At 38.2% G+C, this 25,141-nt stretch overlaps 1 protein-coding gene across 2 annotated transcripts in view; it reads right to left on the bottom strand.

The window, feature by feature from the left end:
• Positions 1 to 15,830: 15,830 nt before the first annotated feature.
• LOC124256062 (Fanconi anemia group M protein-like) overlaps positions 15,831 to 25,141 on the bottom strand; it is a 47,506-nt gene continuing 38,195 nt past the window's right edge. The window contains exons 9-12 of one of the 2 annotated variants that reach the window (XM_046690000.1): positions 23,718 to 23,815; positions 23,422 to 23,516; positions 16,960 to 17,002; positions 15,831 to 16,043 (exon numbers count right to left, since the gene is read on the bottom strand). In XM_046690000.1, the coding sequence (XP_046545956.1) occupies positions 15,933 to 16,043; positions 16,960 to 17,002; positions 23,422 to 23,516; positions 23,718 to 23,815 (347 nt within the window). In that variant the 3' untranslated portion in view covers positions 15,831 to 15,932. Of the gene's footprint in view, positions 17,003 to 23,421; positions 23,517 to 23,717; positions 23,816 to 25,141 lie in introns of both variants that reach the window. The other variant, XM_046690007.1, reaches the window with a different exon arrangement.

Raw genomic sequence — 25,141 nt, forward strand, 5'->3', positions numbered from 1 at the left:
TACACTTTACGTAATACAATACATATCTGGGTTGATTCCTCTTCACTTTATGTAATACAATACACGTCTGGGTTGATTACTCTACGCTTTACGTAATACAATACACGTCTGGGTTGATTCCTCTTCACTTTATGTAATACAATACACGTCTGAGTTGATTCCTCTACACTTTACGTAATACAATACACGTCTGAGTTGATTCCTCTACACTTTACGTAATACAATACACGTCTGAGTTGATTCCTCTACACTTTACGTAATACAATACACATCTGAGTTGATTCCTCTTCACTTTATGTAATACAATACACGTCTGAGTTGATTCCTCTACACTTTACGTAATACAATACACATCTGAGTTGATTCCTCTACACTTTACGTAATACAATACACGTCTGAGTTGATTCCTCTTCACTTTACGTAATGCAATACACGTCTGGGTTGATTCCTCTACACTTTACGTAATACAATACACGTCTGAGTTGATTCCTCTTCACTTTATGTAATACAATACACGTCTGGGTTGATTCCTCTACACTTTACGTAATACAATACACGTCTGGGTTGATTCCTCTACACTTTACGTAATACAATACACGTCTGGGTTGATTCCTCTTCACTTTATGTAATACAATACACGTCTGGGTTGATTCCTCTACACTTTATGTAATACAATACACGTCTGGGTTGATTCCTCTACACTTTACGTAATACAATAGACGTCTGGGTTGATTCCTCTACACTTTACGTAATACAATACACGTCTGGGTTGATTCCTCTACACTTTACGTAATACAATACATATATGGGTTGATTCCTCTTCACTTTATGTAATACAATACACGTCTGGGTTGATTACTCTACGCTTTACGTAATACAATACACGTCTGGGTTGATTCCTCTACACTTTACGTAATACAATACATATCTGGGTTGATTCTCTCTTCACGTCTGCTGATTCCCTCTACACTTTATGTAATACAATTTGTGATTCCTCTACAATACATATCTGCACTTTATGTAATACAATACACGTCTGGGTTGATTCCTCTACACTTTACGTAATACAATACACGTCTGGGTTGATTCCTCTACACTTTACGTAATACAATACATATCTGGGTTGATTCCTCTTCACTTTATGTAATACAATACACGTCTGGGTTGATTCCTCTACACTTTACGTAATACAATACATGTCTGGGTTGATTCCTCTACACTTTACGTAATACAATACATATCTGGGTTGATTCCTCTTCACTTTTTGTAATACAATACACGTCTGAGTAGATTCCTCTACACTTTACGTAATACAATACACGTCTGAGTTGATTCCTCTTCACTTTTTGTAATACAATATACGTCTGAGTTGATTCCTCTACACTTTACGTAATACAATACACGTCTGAGTTGATTCCTCTTCACTTTACGTAATACAATACACGTCTGAGTTGATTCCTCTACACTTTACGTAATACAATACATATCTGGGTTGATTCCTCTTCACTTTACGTAATACAATACACGTCTGAGTTGATACCTCTACACTTTATGTAATACAATACACGTCTGAGTTGATACCTCTACACTTTATGTAATACAATACACGTCTGGGTTGATTCCTCTTCACTTTATGTAATACAATACACGTCTGGGTTGATTCCTCTACACTTTATGTAATACAATACACGTCTGGGTTGATTCCTCTACACTTTACGTAATACAATAGACGTCTGGGTTGATTCCTCTACACTTTACGTAATACAATACACGTCTGGGTTGATTCCTCTACACTTTACGTAATACAATACATATCTGGGTTGATTCCTCTTCACTTTATGTAATACAATACACGTCTGGGTTGATTACTCTACGCTTTACGTAATACAATACACGTCTGGGTTGATTCCTCTACACTTTACGTAATACAATACATATCTGGGTTGATTCCTCTTCACTTTATGTAATACAATACACGTCTGGGTTGATTCCTCTACACTTTACGTAATACAATACACGTCTGGGTTGATTCCTCTACACTTTACGTAATACAATACACGTCTGGGTTGATTCCTCTTCACTTTACGTAATACAATACACGTCTGGGTTGATTCCTCTACACTTTACGTAATACAATACACGTCTGGGTTGATTCCTCTACACTTTACGTAATACAATACATATCTGGGTTGATTCCTCTACACTTTACGTAATACAATACACGTCTGAGTTGATTCCTCTACACTTTACGTAATACAATACACGTCTGAGTTGATTCCTCTCTCACTACACTTTACGTAATACAATACACGTCTGAGTTGATTCCTCTTCACTTTATGTAATACAATACACGTCTGAGTTGATTCCTCTACACTTTACGTAATACAATACACGTCTGAGTTGATTCCTCTTCACTTTACGTAATACAATACACGTCTGAGTTGATTCCTCTACACTTTACGTAATACAATACATATCTGGGTTGATTCCTCTTCACTTTACGTAATACAATACACGTCTGAGTTGATTCCTCTACACTTTATGTAATACAATACACGTCTGAGTTGATTCCTCTACACTTTATGTAATACAATACACGTCTGAGTTGATTCCTCTTCACTTTATGTAATACAATACACGTCTGAGTTGATTCCTCTACACTTTACGCAATACAATACACGTCTGAGTTGATTCCTCTTCACTTTATGTAATACAATACACGTCTGAGTTGATTCCTCTACACTTTACGCAATACAATACACGTCTGAGTTGATTCCTCTACACTTTACGCAATACAATACACGTCTGAGTTGATACCTCTACACTTTATGTAATACAATACACGTCTGAGTTGATTCCTCTACACTTTACGCAATACAATACACGTCTGAGTTGATTCCTCTACACTTTACGCAATACAATACACGTCTGAGTTGATACCTCTACACTTTATGTAATACAATACACGTCTGAGTTGATTCCTCTACACTTTACGTAATACAATACACGTCTGAGTTGATTCCTCTACACTTTACGTAATACAATACATATCTGGGTTGATTCCTCTTCACTTTACGTAATACAATACACGTCTGAGTTGATACCTCTACACTTTACGTAATACAATACACGTCTGAGTTGATTCCTCTACACTTTACGTAATACAATACACGTCTGAGTTGATACCTCTTCCACGTAATACAATACACGTCTGAGTTGATTCCTCTTCACTTTACGTAATACAATACACGTCTGGGTTGATTCCTCTACACTTTACGTAATACAATACACGTCTGAGTTGATTCCTCTTCACTTTATGTAGTACAATACACGTCTGGGTTGATTCCTCTCCACTTTACGTAATACAATACATATCTGGGTTGATTCCTCTTCACTTTATGTAATACAATACACGTCTGGGTTGATTCCTCTACACTTTACGTAATACAATACACGTCTGGGTTGATTCCTCTACACTTTACGTAATACAATACATATCTGGGTTGATTCCTCTTCACTTTACGTAATACAATACACGTCTGAGTTGATACCTCTACACTTTATGTAATACAATACACGTCTGGGTTGATTCCTCTACACTTTACGTAATACAATACACGTCTGGGTTGATTCCTCTACACTTTACGTAATACAATACATATCTGGGTTGATTCCTGTTCACTTTACGTAATACAATACATATCTGGGTTGATTCCTCTTCACTTTATGTAATACAATACACGTCTGGGTTGATTCCTCTACACTTTATGTAATACAATACACGTCTGGGTTGATTCCTCTCCACTTTACGTAATACAATACATATCTGGGTTGATTCCTCTTCACTTTATGTAATACAATACACGTCTGGGTTGATTCCTCTACACTTTACGTAATACAATACACGTCTGGGTTGATTCCTCTACACTTTACGTAATACAATACATATCTGGGTTGATTCCTCTTCACTTTACGTAATACAATACACGTCTGAGTTGATACCTCTACACTTTATGTAATACAATACACGTCTGGGTTGATTCCTCTACACTTTACGTAATACAATACACGTCTGGGTTGATTCCTCTACACTTTACGTAATACAATACATATCTGGGTTGATTCCTGTTCACTTTACGTAATACAATACATATCTGGGTTGATTCCTCTTCACTTTATGTAATACAATACACGTCTGGGTTGATTCCTCTACACTTTATGTAATACAATACACGTCTGGGTTGATTCCTCTACACTTTACGTAATACAATACATATCTGGGTTGATTCCTCTTTACTTTATGTAATAGAATACACGTCTGGGTTGATTCCTCTACACTTTACGTAATACAATACACGTCTGGGTTGATTCCTCTACACTTTATGTAATACAATATATATCTGGGTTGATTCCTCTTCACTTTATGTAATACAATACACGTCTGAGTTGATTGTTCTACACTTTACGTAATACAATACACGTCTGGGTTGATTCCTCTACACTTTATGTAATACAATACACGTCTAGGTTGATTCCTCTACACTTTACGTAATACAATACACGTCTGGGTTGATTCCTCTTCACTTTATGTAATACAGTACACGTCTGAGTTGATTCCGCTACACTTTATGTAATACAATACACGTCTGAGTTGATTCCTCTTCACTTTATGTAATACAATACACGTCTGGGTTGATTCCTCTACACTTTACGTAATACAATACATATCTGGATTGATTCCTCTTCACTTTATGTAATACAATACACGTCTGAGTTGATTCCTCTACACTTTACGTAATACAATACACGTCTGGGTTGATTCCTCTACACTTTATGTAATACAATACACGTCTAGGTTGATTCCTCTACACTTTACGTAATACAATACACGTCTTGGTTGATTCCTCTTCACTTTATGTAATACAGTACACGTCTGAGTTGATTCCTCTTCACTTTATGTAATACAATACACGTCTGGGTTGATTCCTCTACACTTTACGTAATACAATACACGTCTGAGTTGATTCCTCTTCACTTTACGTAATACAATACACGTCTGGGTTGATTCCTCTTCACTTTATGTAGGGACGGTGGGGTAGCCTAGTGGTTAAAGCGTTGGCTCGTCACGCCGAAGACCCGGGTTCGATTCCCTACATGGGCACAATGTGTTAAGCCCATTTGTGGTGTCCCCCGCCGTGATATTGCTGGAATATTGCTAAAAGCGGCGTAAAACCAAACTCAGTCAGTCAGTCACTTTATGTAATACAATACACGTCTGAGTTGATTCCTCTACACTTTACGTAATACAATACACGTCTGAGTTGATTCCTCTACACTTTATGTAATACAATACACGTCTGAGTTGATTCCTCTTCACTTTATGTAATACAATACACGTCTGAGTTGATTCCTCTTCTCTTTACGTAATACAATACACGTCTGAGTTGATACCTCTTCCACATAATACAATACGCGTCCATACCATGTATGGTATATTCATGTATTGATGGTATATACATGTATTGATGGTATATAGATTTATCGATTGTATATACATGTATTGACGGAATATAAATGTATTGACGGAATATACAAGTATTGATGGTATATACATGTATTGACGGTATATACATTTATCGATCGTATATACATGTATTGACGGTATATACATGTACTGACGGTATATACATGTATTGACGGAATATACATGTATTGACGGTATATAGATGTATTGACGGTATATACATTTATCGATTGTATATACATGTATTGACGGTATATACATGTACTGACGGTATATACATGTATTGACGGAATATAGATGTATTGACGGTATATAGATGTATTGACGGTATATAGATGTATTGACGGAATAGACATGTATTGACGGTATATACATGCATGTATTGACGGTATATACATGTATTGACGGAATATACATGTATTGATGGTATATACATTTATTGACGGTCTCTACATTTATCGATTGTATATACATGTATTGACGGTATATACATGTATTGACGGAATAGACATGTATTGACGGAATATACATGTATTGACGGTATATACATGTATTAACGATATATACATGTATTGACAGAATATACATGTATTGACGGTCTCTACATTTGTCGATTGTATATACATGTATTGACGGAATATACATGTATTGATGGTCTCTACATTTATCGATTGTATATACATGTATTGACGGAATATACATGTATTGATAGTATATAGATGTATTGATGGTATATACATGTATTGACGGAATATACATGTATTGACGGTATATACATGTATTGACGGAATATACATGTATTGACGGTCTCTACATTTATCAATTGTATATACATGTATTGATGGAATATACACGTATCGACGGTGTATACATGTATTGACGGTCTCTACATTTATCGATTGTATATACATGTATTGACGGAATATACATGTATTGATGGTATATACATGTATTGACGGTCTCTACATTTGTCGATTGTATATACATGTATTGACGGTATATACATGTATTGACGGAATATACATGTATTGATGGTCTCTACATTTATCGATTGTATACATACATGTATTGATTGTATATACATGTATTGACGGTATATACATGTATTGACGGTATATACATGTATTCGATTGTATACACATGTATTCGACGGTATATACATGTATTGACGGTATATACATATATTGATGGTATATACATGTATTGACGGTATATACATGTATTGACGGTATATACATTTATTGATGGTATATACATGTATTGACGGAATATACATGTATTGACGGTCTCTACATTTATCGATTGTATATACATGTATTGACGGAATATACATGTATTGATAGTATATACATGTATTGACGGAATATACATGTATTGACGGTATATACATTTATCGATTGTATATACATGTATTGACGGAATATACATGTATTGACGGTATATACATGTATTGACGGTATATACATGTATTGACGGTATGCATCACGATATACATGTATTGATTGTATATACATGTATTGACGGTATATACATGTATTGACGGTATATACATCTACATTTATCGATTGTATATACATGTATTGACGGTATATACATGTATTGACGGTATATACATGTATTGACGGTATATACATGTATTGATTGACGGTATATACATGTATTGACGGTCTCTACATTTATCGATTGTATATACATGTATTGACGGAATATACATGTATTGATATGTATATACATGTATTGACGGTATATACATGTATTGACGGTATATAGATGTATTGATTGACGGTATATACATGTATTGACGGAATATACATGTATTGATTGATATATACATATTATGACGGTATATAGATGTATTGACGGAATATACATGTATTGACGGTATATACATTGATGATGGAATATACATTTATCGATTGTATATACATGTATTGACGGATATACATGCGTGTATTGATGGTATATAGACATGTATTGATGGACGGAATATACATGTATTGACGGTATATACATTTATCGATGGTATATACATGTATTGACGATATATATATGTATTGACGAATTGATATGACATCTTACATTGATTGTATGCATGTATTGACGGATATGCGTGATCTATTGACATGTATTGATCGGATATTATATATGTATTGACGGTGATATACATGTATTGACGGTGTATATATACATGTATTGACGGTATATGATCGACCGGTATATAGCATGTATTGATGGTATATACATGTATTGACGGTATATACATGTATTGACGGTCTATACATTTATCGATTGTATATACATGTATTGACGAACATACATGTATGACGGTGATGGTGTATACATGTATTGATGGGATATAATACGATGTACGGTATATACACATACGTATCGATTGACGGTATATACACTGATTTATTGATGGAATATGCATATATTGATGGTATACATGTATTGACGGAATGATTGATACATGTATTGACGGTATATACATGTATTGATCGGATATACGTATTATACGTGTATTGACGGTATATACATATATTGATATATACATGTATTGATGGGTATATACATGTATTGACGGTATATACATGTATTGACGGTATAATGACGGAATATATTGATTGACTGTATATACATGTATTGACGGATATATACATGTATTGACGGAATATACATAATTGATCGATTGTATATACATGTATTGACGGAATATACATGTATTGACGGTATATACATGTATTGATCGGTATATACATGTATTGACGGAATATACATGTATTGACGGAATATACATGTATTGATTGTATATGTACATGTATTGACATTTATCGATATATATTTATATTGACGGTATATACATGTATTGATGGTATATACATGTATTGACGGAATACGGTGATGTATATGATGATGTATGTATACGTATTATTGATTGATATACATTGTATTGACGGTATATGCATGTGATTGATCTATACATACATGTATTGACGGTATATACATATATTGACGGTATATATACATGAATATACGTATATACATCATATTGACGGTATATACATGTATTGACGGTATATACATGTATTGACGGTATATATGTATTGACGGAATATATTGACGGTATATACATGTATTGACGGTATATACATGTATTATTATATACGTGTATTGTATGACGGAATATACATATTGACGGAATATACATGTATTGACGGTATATACATGTATTGGCGGTATATACATGACGGTATTGACGGTATATACATATATTGATGGTATATACATGTATTGACTATATATACATATTGACGGTATATATACGTATTGTCGGTATTATACATGTATTGACGGAATATACATGTATTGATGGTATATCTATGGTATTGATCGATTGTATACGGTATGTATTGACGGAATATACATGTATTGATGGTATATGATGTATTATCGGATATGCATGTATTGACGGAATATACATGTATTGACGGTATATACATGTATTGGATGGTAATACATATGTATTGACGGTATATACATGTATTGACGGAATATACATGTATTGACGGTATATACATTTATCGATTGTATATACATGTATTGATGGAATATAGATGTATTGACGGTGTATACATGTATTGACGGTATATACATGTATTGACGGTCTCTACATTTATCGATTGTATATACATGTATTGATGGAATATACATGTATTGATGGTATATACATGTATTGACGGAATATACATTTGTCGATTGTATATACATGTATTGACGGTATATACATGTATTGATGGTATATACATGTATTGATGGTATATACATGTATTGACGGTCTCTACATTTATCGATGGTATAGACATGTATTGACGGAATATACATGTATTGATGGTATATACATGTATTGATGGTATATACATGTATTGACGGTATATACATCTATTGATGGTATATACATGTATTGACGGAATATACATGTATTGACGGTCTCTACATTTATCGATTGTATATACATGTATTGACGGAATATACATGTTTTGACGGTATATACATGTATTGACGGTATATACATTTATCGATTGTATATACATGTATTGACGGAATATACATGTATTGACGGTATATACATATATTGACGGTATATACATGTATTGACGGAATATACATGTATTGACGGAATATACATGTATTGACGGTATATACATGTATTGACGGTATATACATGTATTGACGGTCTCTACATTTATCGATTGTATATACATGTATTGACGGAATATACATGTATTGACGGTCTCTACATTTATCAATTGTATATACATGTATTGACGGTATATACATGTATTGACGGTCTCTAAATTTATCGATTGTATATACATGTATTGACGGAATATACATGTATTGACGGTCTCTACATTTATCGATTGTATATACATGTATTGACGGAATATACATGTATTGACGGTCTCTACATTTATCGATTGTATATACATGTATTGACGGTATATACATGTATTGACGGTCTCTTAATTTATCGATTGTATATACATGTATTGACGGAATATACATGTATTGACGGTCTCTACATTTATCAATTGTATATACATGTATTGACGGTATATACATGTATTGACGGTCTCTAAATTTATCGATTGTATATACATGTATTGACGGAATATACATGTATTGACGGTCTCTACATTTATCGATTGTATATACATGTATTGACGGAATATACATGTATTGACGGTCTCTACATTTATCGATTGTATATACATGTATTGACGGTATATACATGTATTGACGGTCTCTAAATTTATCGATTGTATATACATGTATTGACGGAATATACATGTATTGACGGTCTCTACATTTATCAATTGTATATACATGTATTGACGGAATATACATGTATTGACGGTCTCTACATTTATCAATTGTATATACATGTATTGACGGTATATACATGTATTGACGGTCTCTAAATTTATCGATTGTATATACATGTATTGACGGAATATACATGTATTGACGGTCTCTACATTTATCGATTGTATATACATGTATTGACGGAATATACATGTATTGACGGTCTCTACATTTATCGATTGTATATACATGTTTAATACTTTGGTGATTTCAAGTGGCTGCAGGGAAGGTAACATCTATGGTGCGTGCAGAGCGTGGGTAGAGAGTTCGCCCCCGCAGGGTAGTGTTGACATGGTGTTTTCCAGAGGGTGCCGTGTCGCGGGGGAGCCACCACCATCCATCACTTACTGTCATAACACAACACATCTGCAATACTGCCATCAAAATATATCACATCGAAATAGATTTGTTTATTCATGTGAAGCATGTCATACATTGATTTATGTATTTTAATGGTTTTACCTGGCATTGTTTCAACATTTGTTCTACCGGTACACCGGTGAAACACTTTGACCCTGTATATCAGACCGACGTTGCTAAGGTACACTGGTGAAACACGTCAATTCTGTGTGTCAGACTGACACCGCTAGGGTACACCGGTGAAACACTTCAACCCTGTATGTCAGACTGACGTTGCTAGGGTACACAGTGAAACACTTCAACCCTGTGTGTCAGACTGACGTTGCTAGGGTACACTGGTGAAACACTTCAACCCTGTGTGTCAGACTGACGTTGCTAGGGTACACAGTGAAACACTTCAACCCTGTGTGTCAGACTGACGTTGCTAGGATACACTGGTGAAACACTTCAACCCTGTATGTCAGACTGACGTTGCTAGGGTACACTGGGGGAACACTTTAACCCTGTATGTCAGACTGACGTTGCTAGGGAACACTGGGGGAACACTTCAACCCTGTGTGTCAGACTGACGTTGCTAAGGTACACAGTGAAACACTTCAACCCTGTGTGTCAGACCGACGTTGCTAGGGTACACTGGGAGAACACTTCAACCCTGTATGTCAGACTGACGTTGCTAGGGTACACTGGGAGAACACTTCAACCCTGTATGTCAGACTGACGTTGCTAGGGTACACTGGGAGAACACTTCAACCCTGTATGTCAGACTGACGTTGCTAGGATACACTGGTGAAACACTTCAACCCTGTATGTCAGACTGACGTTGCTAGGATACACTGGTGAAACACTTCAACCCTGTATGTCAGACTGACGTTGCTAGGGTACACTGGGAGAACACTTCAACCCTGTATGTCAGACTGACGTTGCTAGGGTACACTGGGAGAACACTTCAACCCTGTATGTCAGACTGACGTTGCTAGGATACACTGGGAGAACACTCCAACCCTGTATGTCAGACTGACGTGGTTAAGGTATATGGAATGATCCGACACAATACAGATGTAGAACAAGACACGCTGTTCTCATAAAACTATTTCCTATTCACATTCCTGAAGCTCGGTGCAAGCCGGTCATGCGGCACAGGAAAGATAGTGGGCGCCCGTCGTAAAGTCCGGTCGGTAGCGTTCGGTCAGCATTAATACGACAATTTTCATCGATAACACTGTACACGACTTATGAAAACCAGGGAAATATTGATAAATAACGGCACTGTTGTCTATACATTATTCAGTTTGTAACAGGTGACAGAGTTACAGGTACTAAGGGAAGGGGGTACCTTGATTTAACCTTCAAATTGTAATTGTTTCCACATTGGTAACCCATCCAACCCCATTACTGTCTAATTTCAAGAGAAAGATGTGTACAATAAACTAGTTATACCACTACAGGATAAATTACCCTGTTTTCAATTAACAGTCAAAGATGCGAGATTGAATATAGTACAGAGGCGGATAGTGTTGCATAATATACATAACATTTTCATTATACATTCAGATGACGTGTCAGATAGGGTTTGCTTTCTAAATTATGTACGTGAGGAGTGATGGAGGCACTTCTGACATTATTATATAATGTACACACAAACAGACCATCTATCTCATCTTCAAACTTCAACAAACCATTCTTCATTAGCTTGCCAAACGTTTCCTCAATAGGGGTATTTTAGCATCTTCAAGTCTCTATATGTAAGCCAAAGTTTCTACCTCTGAATTTAGCTGATACTCTCTGTGTTGAAGTGCTTGGACCTATTTATAAGATTAAGATAAATTATCAATGAATTCAAACCATACTTGCCTTAGATTGTCTGAGAGACGAAGCTCAAATTATCGCATAATAACTTAAAATCACCAACATCTTGAGAAAGCCACACGGAACCAAAGCCAAACTTGAAGCGAATATCCTTAATATTAGTTACCCACATTGTCCACCGGATTCATCAAGAGATTTTAGCATGAGATAACACTGGTGAGGTAGCCAAAATTCATAGAGATGAACTAATTACATACACCGATATTTGACATATACTATTAAAAACGTAGGGGATATCCAATCAAAAAGTGTAACAACTATTGCTATTGGGTGTAATTAATTAGATTTTGTTTTTATTTTCATATTTACAATTCGGTTTGTCATTGACAACAGTATGCACATACACAATTGGATAAATAGTTTAACAGTGTAACTGGGACACCTGGCTGAGATTAGAGGGGAAATGATGTGGTTCAGGGACTGTGAGACAGACTAGGTGGGAGGGGAAATGATGTGGTTCAGGGGCTGTGAGACAGACTAGGTGAGCCTGAAACAGGTTCGTTACTGAGAAGTTTGTGGGTAAATAGAACTTTGTTGTCATTAAATGATAGTGCAAAACATATAACTTCTATATTCCATATGAATAAAATTTAGGTTCTCATTTGTCTTTATTTGATTTATATGAGACAACACTCAGCAACAGTGTCGCAATTTCTAATAGCTAAGCTAATGTTTTCAATATGATGATGCCGACTCCCGTTAGACTAGAAGGTTAAACCGAAATGTTTATGAAAATAAACTGTTTTCATATTGCCGCAATAAAAATTCAAATTACTGTCTTTTCGTCCATCTTTCAAAATAAATAATATAGCTTCAGTTTGTTCCTGTGTTTTTATTTGGACTATTCCATTATAATGTGTAGGTAACAGGTAGTAGATAATCTGTTCACTGAACCGTAAATGTTGTTGTTCTAAGGTGTCTGCGAACTGGCTGTCTGCGTAATGGGAAGACACCATTTTGTCAGATGATTAGCCAATGCGCCCTGCTGTCCTTCACGTCATTTGACATGAAAACACATACATTTTGCTTGAATCCGCCTCTATTCTCAAGACAACCCTCGGACTCATCCAGGCGTATTTCTGATCAAACGTCCAATGTCAATTTGGTTCATTCCGCCAGATTCTTCCTGTGAAGCAGCGCCACCTTCTATTACAGTGGTTTGGGGTCGCTAACATCGACGGACGTACGTGACAAGGTACAGCTTCTAACTGTTTACCTTCAAAGTGTCATTCTGCATAATTTCCAGACTATCTAAAAACAATACCTTTAAGCTTTACTTAGATGAACTTTCATACCAGTTTGTAGAATACATCTAACCTCTTCTGTGCTTATAGTGTCGGCAATCTCGGAAACATCGTCCACAAACAACAAAGCACGTAAATTATCTACGTTGAAAGTAACATTTGAAACCCGTCCACCATTTGTTTGTAAAAATGCAAAAAGCTTAGTAATGAAGATAATGAAAAAGGTACTTTAATAAACCATTTTGTTTAGAAACGACAAAGACTGCAAGGAAGAAATATTATCACTGAATGTTTGGTAAAAGCTACACACCAACATTCACCATGCAAGGTAACGGTCCTTTAGGGTTGCATTTCCGATACAAAAATCTGTTATTGAAAGTAGTTTCCCATGAAGGCATGCAGGTGGGAAAGGTTAGGGTCCGTAGCCAACACTCTTACTTTGCCAGTCTATGAGCAGTCGACTGGGGAATATATTCCACCAAAGACATAACTTGACCACTGTAGATCCACAACAAGTCGGCTCATCACAACATAGATTGTACGGAATCAAGGACAAATCAATCATAAACCTCTACAATTAGGTCTTCTGAACATCACACGGGCAATTCAAAGTCGACTTGATACAGTGGCTACATGCAATCTCTGCGGGCAACAGACGATGGTTATGGGTAATCACACGTTTGACCAATATTGGCACTGGGTGCGTGTCATCCTGCGCAACAGACGATGGTTATGGGTAACCTCGGGTTTGACTAATGTAGGCACTGCAGGCAACAGACGATGGTTATGGGTAACCTCGGGTTTGACTAATGTAGGCACTGGAGGCAACAGACGATGGTTATGGGTAACCTCGGGTTTGACTGATGTAGGCACTGCAGGCAACAGACGATGGTTATTGGTAATCACACATTTGACCAATGTAGAAACTGGGGTTACAGATGATGTTACGTCATCTCACGTTTGAATAATGTAATCACTAGTTCAACATGCGATGGTTAGGTGTAATCTGACGTTTGAATAATGTAGGAACTGGGACAACAGACGAAGTTAAGTCCAATCTCATGTTTGACCAGGGATACTCTACAACATATATAGAGTCTCCCTGGTTTGACTAATGTAGGAACTGGGGCAACATGCGATGGTAAAGTGTAACCTCACGTTTGAATAATGTTGGCACTGGGGTTACAGGCGATGGTAATGTGTAAGTTCATTTTTGGCTAATGTAGGCAATTGAGAAACAGATGATCGTTCCACATACCCCCCGATTGACTAATATTGGCACTGGGGCAACAGGTGTTGATTACCTGTAATCCCATGCTTGACTAATGTAGGCACATGGGAAAAAGATGATTACCTGTAATCCCTTGTTTGGCGAATGTAGGCACTGAGGCAACATATGATTGTAAAGTGTAAGCTCACGTTTGAATAATAAAGGCACTGTGGGGTAAAAACATTGATTACCTGTAATCCCATGTTTGACTAATGTAGGCACCAGGGAAACTAGTGCTGATTAGGTGTAAGCCCATGTTTGACTATTGAAGGCACTGGGTAGGTGTAAATCCCATGTTTAACTATTGTAGGCACTTGGTATGTGTAATCCCATGTTTGACTAATGTAGGCACTGTGTACAGGTAATCCCATGTTTGACTAATGTAGGCACTGAGTGAAACTAGCGATGGTTTTCCGTGTAATCCCAGGGTTGACTAATGTAGGCACTGGGTACGTGTAATCCCAAGGTTGATTTATGTAGGAACTGGGTGAAACTGGCGATGGTTACGTGTAATCCCAGGGTTGACTAATTTCGGAACTGGGGCAACATAGGACCACTGCTGTGCTCTCATCTTGTCCTATCATACCGCTATCTCAGTATGTCTCCAGCTCTCCACTTAACTGAAAACAGAACAAACCACTAATATCCAAATATTTATTGCACATGTATTGGTCATAGATCAATTATATACAAATGATCCATTCCAACACCTCTTTATAGCAGTTGCTATATTCACATGAATTCACATGTGTTCAACCTGGTTATCACAGACATTGCACCGTGACAGTCCTTGTGAGACGTCCATGTATGCTGCAGAGAAATGCTTGATCCCAACTCGGTCTTTCACTATTTGCTGCAAGATAAATCTGCTCTAATGAAATGCGGAAGTCTAAATTGTATGATAAACCTAATAATAGTTATTGTCCTTTATCATCTCGATTATTATATATTGTACCTTTCAGTGTTCATCTTAGCTCACAATAACAAACAATGGAATGTCAGGCCTAGACGTGATCTTTTACGAGGTGCCCTCACATATGATTGAGTACGGCATTATACAGGAGAAAGAAACATCCACAACTTCCTTGCTTATCATCTAGTGAATTGAATTCTGACTTCAGCCCTTTTTATGCTGTGGTAGCATCTATTACACCATACTGTTTACTCATATCATCCTGTGGTAGGACCTGTTGTACCATAATATCAGCCGATATCATCCTGTGGTAGGATCTGTTGTACCATAATATCAGCCGATATCATCCTGTGGTAGGATCTGTTGTACCATAATATCAGCCGATATCATCCTGTGGTAGGATCTGTTGTACCAGAATGTCAGCCCATATCATCCTGTGGTAGGATCTGTTGTACCATAATGTCAGCCCATATCATCCATGGGTAGGATCTGTTGTACCATAATGTCAGCCCATATCATCCTGTGGTAGGATCTGTTGTACAGAATGTCAGCCCATATCATCCTGTGGTAGGATCTGTTGTACCATAATGTCAGCCCATATCATCCTGTGGTAGGATCTGTTGTACCATAACGTCAGCCCATATCATCCTGTGGTAGGATCTGTTGTACCATAACGTCAGCCCATATCATCCTGTGGTAGGATCTGTTGTACTATAACGTCAGCCCATATCATCCTGTGGTAGGATCTGTTGTATACGCTGTACCACGAACCTGATTCCTAGTTTTATCTGTTTGTTGGCAGCATCTGCAGATCAAAAGTATGAGCCACATAGCGGCAGACTTCAGCGGCACGTACCTCTGACATCCTCCCTCGAACACTCACAGTCTGTGGAGTGTAGCTGCAGCAGAAGAGTGAACTTGAACCAACACCATGGACAACAATATCACAATATGTACAACATACATACACTCATAACCGTCACACATTTCATATACTTTTAACATACTGGTAAACAGGACTTTTTTATGTTAATAACCACAACCAAGCATGTGATTTATATATTATGGAAATAGTGGATTCATTTCTTCTTACAAGCATTACTACAAACCAAGTACTCGTTTAAATAATGAAGTTAAGCATGTATGTACCTCCTCTTCAAACTTCACTGTGAAGTGAAATCTACAGCAGTCATTGTAGGCCAAACAAACACTTCGGAAAATGACCACTGTACATAAGTTTTTTTGGTACTAAATCATCATTTAAAATGTAATTTTTATGATAAAATTGATATTTTATACTTATCCTGACTCATGCTATATTGCTTATCTCCCATCTCTTTTGACGGTTACGTGGAAACTAGAATCCCTAGTTCCCTGAAGAGAACGTAAAATCACTCACCCACAAGTTGCCTCCCTTTTCCCGCCAAAAGCGTCCCTTGTGACTTAAGCTATGCTCTCATTACTCTCTCCTGAATAAGAACGCACTAGGGCCTGAAGTGAAGCCCGTAGTGCTGAGACGGGACGGATGGGAGGGCCTTTCAGATCATGAGTAAGGATAAGTATAAAATATCGGTTTTATCAGAAAAATTACATATTTTTCTTATCCTGACTCATGCTACATTGCTTATCGAATCCGACAGAATAGGTGGTGGGTAAGCCACCTAACGAGATTCACTGTGACTGTTGATCAATATCATCTGATCATATACCCCCTGGGAGCTCTTCTTGGCGGCAGGGGCGGTGGTGTAGCCTAGTGGTTAAAGCGTTGGCTCGTCACACTGAAGACCCGGGTTCGATTCCCCACATGGGCACAATGTGTTAAGCCCATTTCTGGTGTCCCCGTCGTGATATTGCTGGAATATTGCTAAAAAAGCGGCGTAAAACTAAACTCAGTCAGTCAGTCAGTCAGTCAGTCAGTCAGTCTTCTTGGCGGCTTCCAAAAGATCCTGATGTCAATTAGGGGACCACCTATACTTAAGTCAATAAAAGAAGTAAATCTTATAGATTTCCTGGATTTTAGATAATCTAGTACACCTCAATGTCTAGTTATCTAGAACGATCCTTATGTTAAGGTAAGGACTATTACCGAAATTGAATCGCGACCCATATGTTAAGGTAAGGACTATTACCGAAACTGAATCTAGATCACTCATGTGCTGACTTATCTTGTAAGACAAGGGAACATGCCCGTGGCAGTTGCCTGGCGTCAACAAATCAATGTGATAAGGGTGAGTTTATCAACGTCTAGCTGGAGCTGTGAGTTGTTGCGCTGCAACAAGAGGGCCGAACTGGTTGATACCAGATACATCTTTTGTAGCGATATCTCAGTGATAGTGGTTGGCGAACACTGTGTCCGACTTCCAGAAGCAGTCTTCCATGATGGACGATAAAGAGCAATTTCCATGTAGGGCGAGTATCGAGGCTAATGCTCTAACCTTGTGTGGGTTGGGGCTTTGGGATGATCCAGCCCCGCTGCTTTGTAAGCTCATAGGATGACAGCTCTGATTCAAAACGAGATAGTAGTTCGGGCGACTTTAATAGTCGTGACGTAGACAATGCTGGGACGTGGAATTGTCAATCTGGTTGACCAGGTAGCTGATTCTTCGCTATAAAGATTCATCTGAGACCCAGGTGGACTACAGTATGCTCTCCGTGGTCAAACCAGATTCCTCCGTAATCGAGGGCATATATTTCTGACATTCTCGCCGCTGTAGCTAAGACGAGTAGGAATAATGTCCTCTGAGTTAACAAATCAAAAGTTGTGTCTCTCAGTGGCTCATAGTCATCGCTGGTAAGATGTTGCAGCACTAAGTTGAGGTCCCATGCTGGAGCTCTAAACTTCTGCTGCTGGTCTTCTAGTTAAATGACCTAATTAGAGCGACAAGTTCAAGTACTTTGGTGAGCTTGACTCCCGTATCCATGGTGATAACGGAGCTGATCGCCGCCAAGTATGTCGAGAGTGTAGATCCCTTCAGGTGTGTAGTAGCTCTCAGATGACATAAGTATTCTGCTACTTGAGGAAGTGTAATTTTCACTGCCGAAAATCCCTTGCATGCAGAAAACTGGTCAAAACTCCTCCACTTTTCATCATAGAGGTTCCGAATTGATCATCTTAAGGCCAGTGTAACTGCCTTAGCTGCTCTGGTGGAGTACCCTCTTTGTCTCAGGCAGTGCGTAATACGTTCCATTCGTGTAGCCGGAGTCCTATTGCGTTGCCTTGAGGTTGTTTTGTGTGAGGGTAGATCAGTAGATTCGGCCAATCTGGTAGACGCAGCATTGGTTTACCTAAGAGCTGTAGGATGTCTGGAAACCAACTTCTTGCTGGCAGGTAGGGCGTGACCAAAATCAGTTGGAGGACTTGGTCTGTAGAACTGGAGGTAACAGGATCGGGGGAAATGCGTAGGCATTCAGTCCCTCCCAAGATATGGCTAGCGCGTCGAGAGCCCATGCTTGTGGATCTGGTACTGGTGAGACGAACATTGCCATCTGATGATTGAAGCGTGTTGCAAACAGATCTATGAGAGGACGGCCTTGATCTACTGTTAACAGTTGGAATGCTTCCGGGTGAAGCATCCATTCTGTAGGTGATGGTCTGGATAAGGTGTCGGCTAAGACGTTCTTTGCTCCTGAAATGTGACAAGCCTTCATCCATAAGTTGTCTGCTAGGTTGAAGAGTCAGTTGCAGTAGAGGCGCTGATCTCTTTGAGCCTTGGAGATTTATGTAGAAGGCTACTGTTGAGTTGTCTCTGTGAATGATAAGGACTTGATTCCTCGGTACTGACTGACTGAGTTTAGTTTTGCGCCGCTTTAAGCAATATTCCAGCAATATCACGGGGGGGGGGCACCAGAAATGGGCTTCACAGTGCGCCTAGTGTTGAACTGCCTTGATAACTGCCTCGAATCCCAGTTGATTTATGTGCAAGGTCCTTTCTTCATGTTGTACATGAGGCGAAACTACTCCTTGGAGTTTTTTCTCGGTTTTTGGAAGTGTGATTGCTGAACACAACATAGATCGTCATCAATACGCAGATGACGTACAGCTATACAAGTGTTTTCCTGCAGACCAAGAACAGTCATGTAGCGCACTAACAGACATGAGTCACTGCTGTGATGACGTTAAATCCTGGATGACCCACAACAAACTTAAGCTCAACAGCAACAAGACAGAGTGCATTCTCCTTGCTCCAAAGAAGCAGAGGTCCAAGTGTGGAGTCAACTCACTGGAATTTGACAATTCATGTATCTACTTTTCTGATAAGTCAAAGACCTGGGCCCCGTTCCTCAAAGCGATAGTAGCGCTACAACAGTCGTAAGTCTCTGTTAAAGTATGGGACTTACGATCAACTTTGCGCTGCGATCGCTTTGAGGAACGGGGCCCTGGGCGTGTTCTTAGATTCAATCTTGTCACTTGATTCTCATATATCTCATCTTGTCAAAACCTGTTTCATGTCACTCCGCAACATTGGACATATTCCAAGACTCTTGTATTGTCACTTGTAATGAGTAAGCTTGATTATTGTAACTGTTTACTGGCCAGTGCATCAAAGACCCAGATAGTCAAGCTACAGAGAGTGCAGAACGTCGCCGCCCGCATCGTGACTCGCTCTGGAAAATATGAACACATTACTCCTATACTGTACACTCTCCACTGGCTTCCAGTCGAGTTCCGGATCAAGTTTAAACTCTTATGCCTTGTTTTCCGCTGTCTCACTGGAACTGCGCCTTCTTATCTATCCAACCTTCTAATCGTGTACACGCATTCCCGATCTCTTAGCTCACAGGATAAGAACTTGCTTGTTGTACCCAAAGTAAAGACAGTGCAGTATCGAAACAGGTCCTTTGTCCACGCAGGATCAATGGCCTGGAACAGTCTCCCACAGAGTCTCAGAGACTGTTCTGACTTTCATACCTTAAAATCCAATCTAAAAACACACATGTTCAAGATAGCCTTTGAACTGTAGCTCTTTGCCTTACTTGTATTTTTATTTGTGCGCTTTGAGCATGCATAAGCATGGATATATGTGCGTTACAAATATGCTATTATTATTACTAGGAAAATTGGAGAATAAAAGCCGGGAGTGAGACTGCATTGATGTAGGAACTCTACAGCCTTTTTCGCTAGCAGTGAGTCGATGACCTTGGTCAACTTGATGCGTTGTTGTTCGGGGTATTGGTATACCTGTGGGTTGACGGTGAGAGGTGGTGTCGCCTTGAGCTGGATCTCATATCCTTCACGCAACACATGTAGGATGTTGTCGTCTTCTAGGATACTCCAATTCTCCCAGTAGTAACCTAGACGTCCACCCACGGTTGATGGTTGGACAGGATCTGATCAACATCTGATCCTTGGAGTCGTGGCATACTTTCTGAGATGCTGATCGGATACCGGATAATTAGAGTAGGTGCTGCCCAAGGTTTACAGAGCAGAGACTTGGTGTATCAAGGCTTCGTCTCTCTAGATGTGCCAGCTTCTTATCTTCCACTCTATAGCTGTGTGGCTTAAGAGTCGCTGAGGAGATGGAAGTCGTCATGTATGTCCGGCGCCCTAAAGAAAGGTTCCATGTTGTGTAATGGAAATTTCCTCACATTAAGGAAAGGTTTCATGTTGAACCCTTTCGCGAACAGTGTAGAGATATGGGATGAATCAGTAGAGTGTGACCAACAGGTTCACGAACCCTGATGGTGTAGAGGAAGGTCTATGTTGAGATGACTGTTTTTCCTCAACCCTGGAACTGCTGTTGGTTGTCGTCGTCTTTTGTGAAGTATTCACAGTAATCTGCAGTTCGAGGACCAGAGGTGATGCGTCTACTTCTTCCAATGCCGTCAAGGCATTCTCGAAACGATGTAGCTACACTCAGAGACTTTCGTTGGTCTACTAGATCTAAATGAATGAGATGATGATGTTATCTATGACGTAGACGACTTCTTAGACGACGCAGATGATCTCTTCTTCTTAACCAGCCTCTGTAGTTCAGTCTCCTCCCTAAGAAGGGACTTCCTATTAGGGAGGGGCCGTGAAGCTGTCTCTGTAAGAACGACAGAGATGGGAGAGACCCCGGAGGGAATTGAAGAATTCTCAACCAACTCACACTCACACTCAGATACTTGAGAGCCACCCTTATCAGCAGCCACCCTGCTGTAGAGCCTGTATTTCTCCATACAACGTGATAACAAAATTCTATTAAATTCAACTTGTGATAAAGGTGCACAATATTTATAACGTGAGACTAAGGAACACGAGTTATTGACGCAGAAAGTACACACAGGGGGTGGATCAGTCGCTAACATACATAGCCTGCATTGTTTACATGCTACCATGTGTAGACAGTCATCTGAAATGGAGTGTGTAAATTCGAAAATTAGTAGAAATTTACATAATTTAATACATCGTTACGATTATATAAAGGATCTAAATGCAATTCACGTCCTTAATTTGGATTGCTAGGCCGAAATAAGGATATTAGCCACAAAAGGGACCCATAGTGACCGCCCAAGCAAATGGTTGGGCGATGAAGGAGAGAGTGATGAGAGCATAGCTTAAGTCACATGGGTTGCTTTTGGCAGGAAAAGGGAGGCAACTCGTGGGTGAGAGATTTTATGTTCTCTTCAGGGAACTAGGGATTCAAGTTTCCTTGTAACCGTCAAAAGGAGAAGGGAGATAAGCAATATAGCATGAGTCAGGATAAGGAAAAATAATTAATTTGTGTATGTAATGTTAATCTATGTATTGAGTTATTACTTTATTGAGCCAGTCAAGAATCTGTTGACTTAAATACTGAACTTTATAAGTTCAACTTATAACATACTCATAGATAACTATCTACACTTACCTATATCCTGTAGTGTCTATAACCCTTTAGTTTGATTAGGTTAGTATATTTTAGAGTTAGATCAGGGTGTGATAAGGTCATATTGTTCACTACATATAATGCTTCTCTTACTTCCACCAAATATTATGTCAAAAGAAATTAGCTAATCTCTAACCCATGACATTTAAACACTAAAAGGCTTGAGATTTTCTGAATTTGAAAACAATCATTTGATTGAATTGTACGTATCATATGTGAACAGGTGGGTTATGAGTTGGACCGCGGTACCCGTCTCAATACCTGTGACTAATAGATTAACAATGTAATATGTTTTTCTTTCATGAATAAATGGTTGTATTGTCACCTGTTTTGAATATAATACATGGTCAAGGTGAACAGGCCAGTGTGTGTATATGTGTGTTCAAATTCAAATATTTTGTTCTTTTGAAACAACTAAACAACAGTACTGAAGATATGGTGATAGCTACCATGAGACAGTATCTGCTTACCTGGACAAGAAGTTGGAAATGCTTCTGTAGTTGTAGCACAGGTTCAGTGCATTAGCATAACTCACTTTAGGAATAGAGGTATAGAACTTCAGTACCTGATAACAGAGCAGAAAATTACCTGATCACAATACCTGCAGTACATTGACAGTCCTTCAAACAGTCTGCAAGCCAGCTCTTATTGAACATCCCTTATTATGAACTGCATTTCCTACAACTTCTGTTTTACAAGATATTTCCTTATTGAGAGACATGATTCGCAAGTAAATTTCTAGTTGTTACCAATATGGTTCCTCTACCTGTTCTTCAATATGCCCAACATCAACTGGCACTGATATGTTCATCTCCTTCTTTTTCTCCAACTGAGCCAGTTGTGCCATGAGAGCTGCTGTCTCCCCTGAAACAGGTGCCACAGTGTAACAACAGACCAAGAAAGTAGCATGTTACCGCAGACATAAACAACTTGGTGAACCCTTGAAGTAACCTTACACAGATGAACAACACATCGCAGACAGAAAAGAGGGATCAGCACTTCTCCACCCTTCCATATAGAGGGGGGGTTTGTGTAATTCCGTGGGAATTACATGTTAATTTTTGGAACCAATACTAATTGTAATCACTATTGTGTATGGATTCAGGAAAAACATGGTTCCATTTTTTCTGTTTGCTATAAGTGTCATTGTGGGGTGATTGAATATGAGTTCCCAAAATTTCTTGCGACACCATTTCAGGAAAAATATGTTTTCATAAACCTATCACAACATAGTCATGTAGCATATCAAAAGGTGGCTTATGATGCATGATAAAGAGATAACCACATAATATGCTTCTAATTTCAATGTGGTGACATAAAATATGACATAATCATATAAATTATTGTCTTACTATTGTATTTCCTTCATCGGACACCAACATTGTTAGTATTGGCCTGTGTTAATGGAAACCACTTATTCAATTATGTATTCTCCCATTTCATAAAATATACTACCATGACACACTTATGTAGTAATTATAGTATCCAGGCAAGGTTAATGTGAATATCATATAGCCGTGCACAAGTGTCAAATCAGGCCTACCAGTACAGTCAGAATTGACACACTGACACTCGTGTCTGGGTAATTAAATGACAAACGACATAAAGCCAAATCTGCAGTCAATATAATCTGACTGTATTAATACAGGAGTGACAAATTGTATCACAGTGAACAGATAACTACATATTACAAGTGGGGTATGCAAGTGCAATATATAATGTGCACTAGTATATTTATCTGAACTTTCACATTGTTAAGTAACTTCCATAGTCAATCAATCCGTCATTAACCTGCAAGAACAAAATATGCTGTTGAAATACAAGCTTCGACATTATTTGTCATACAAACACAAGCATGAATTCTACGCATATTTTTTCTTAATTTGGAAACTAGAAGGGCCCTCGTTCGAGAACATGACACCGCATCGCACAGCAATCTCCTTTCACTATTACATTTTTAAAGTACTACTGTGTACTTGTACTTTAATGAACTTTCACCAAACCGTACGCAGATAGCTCGTGTCATACCTAACATAACCACCAAAATTGATTCAAATCCATCCATAACCTTTTGAGATATTATTCATATTCTCCATTTATTTAACATTGCAATTATTTTCAAAGTGCCTCTGTGTACATATGTGCTTTAAAATACACTCTTCAAAACATAACATTTGAAACTAATGATCG

Source organism: Haliotis rubra, unplaced genomic scaffold (assembly GCF_003918875.1).
Source record: "Haliotis rubra isolate DU_JTF1 unplaced genomic scaffold, ASM391887v1 Scf116, whole genome shotgun sequence".
Classification (NCBI taxonomy): Eukaryota; Metazoa; Mollusca; class Gastropoda; order Lepetellida; family Haliotidae; genus Haliotis; species Haliotis rubra.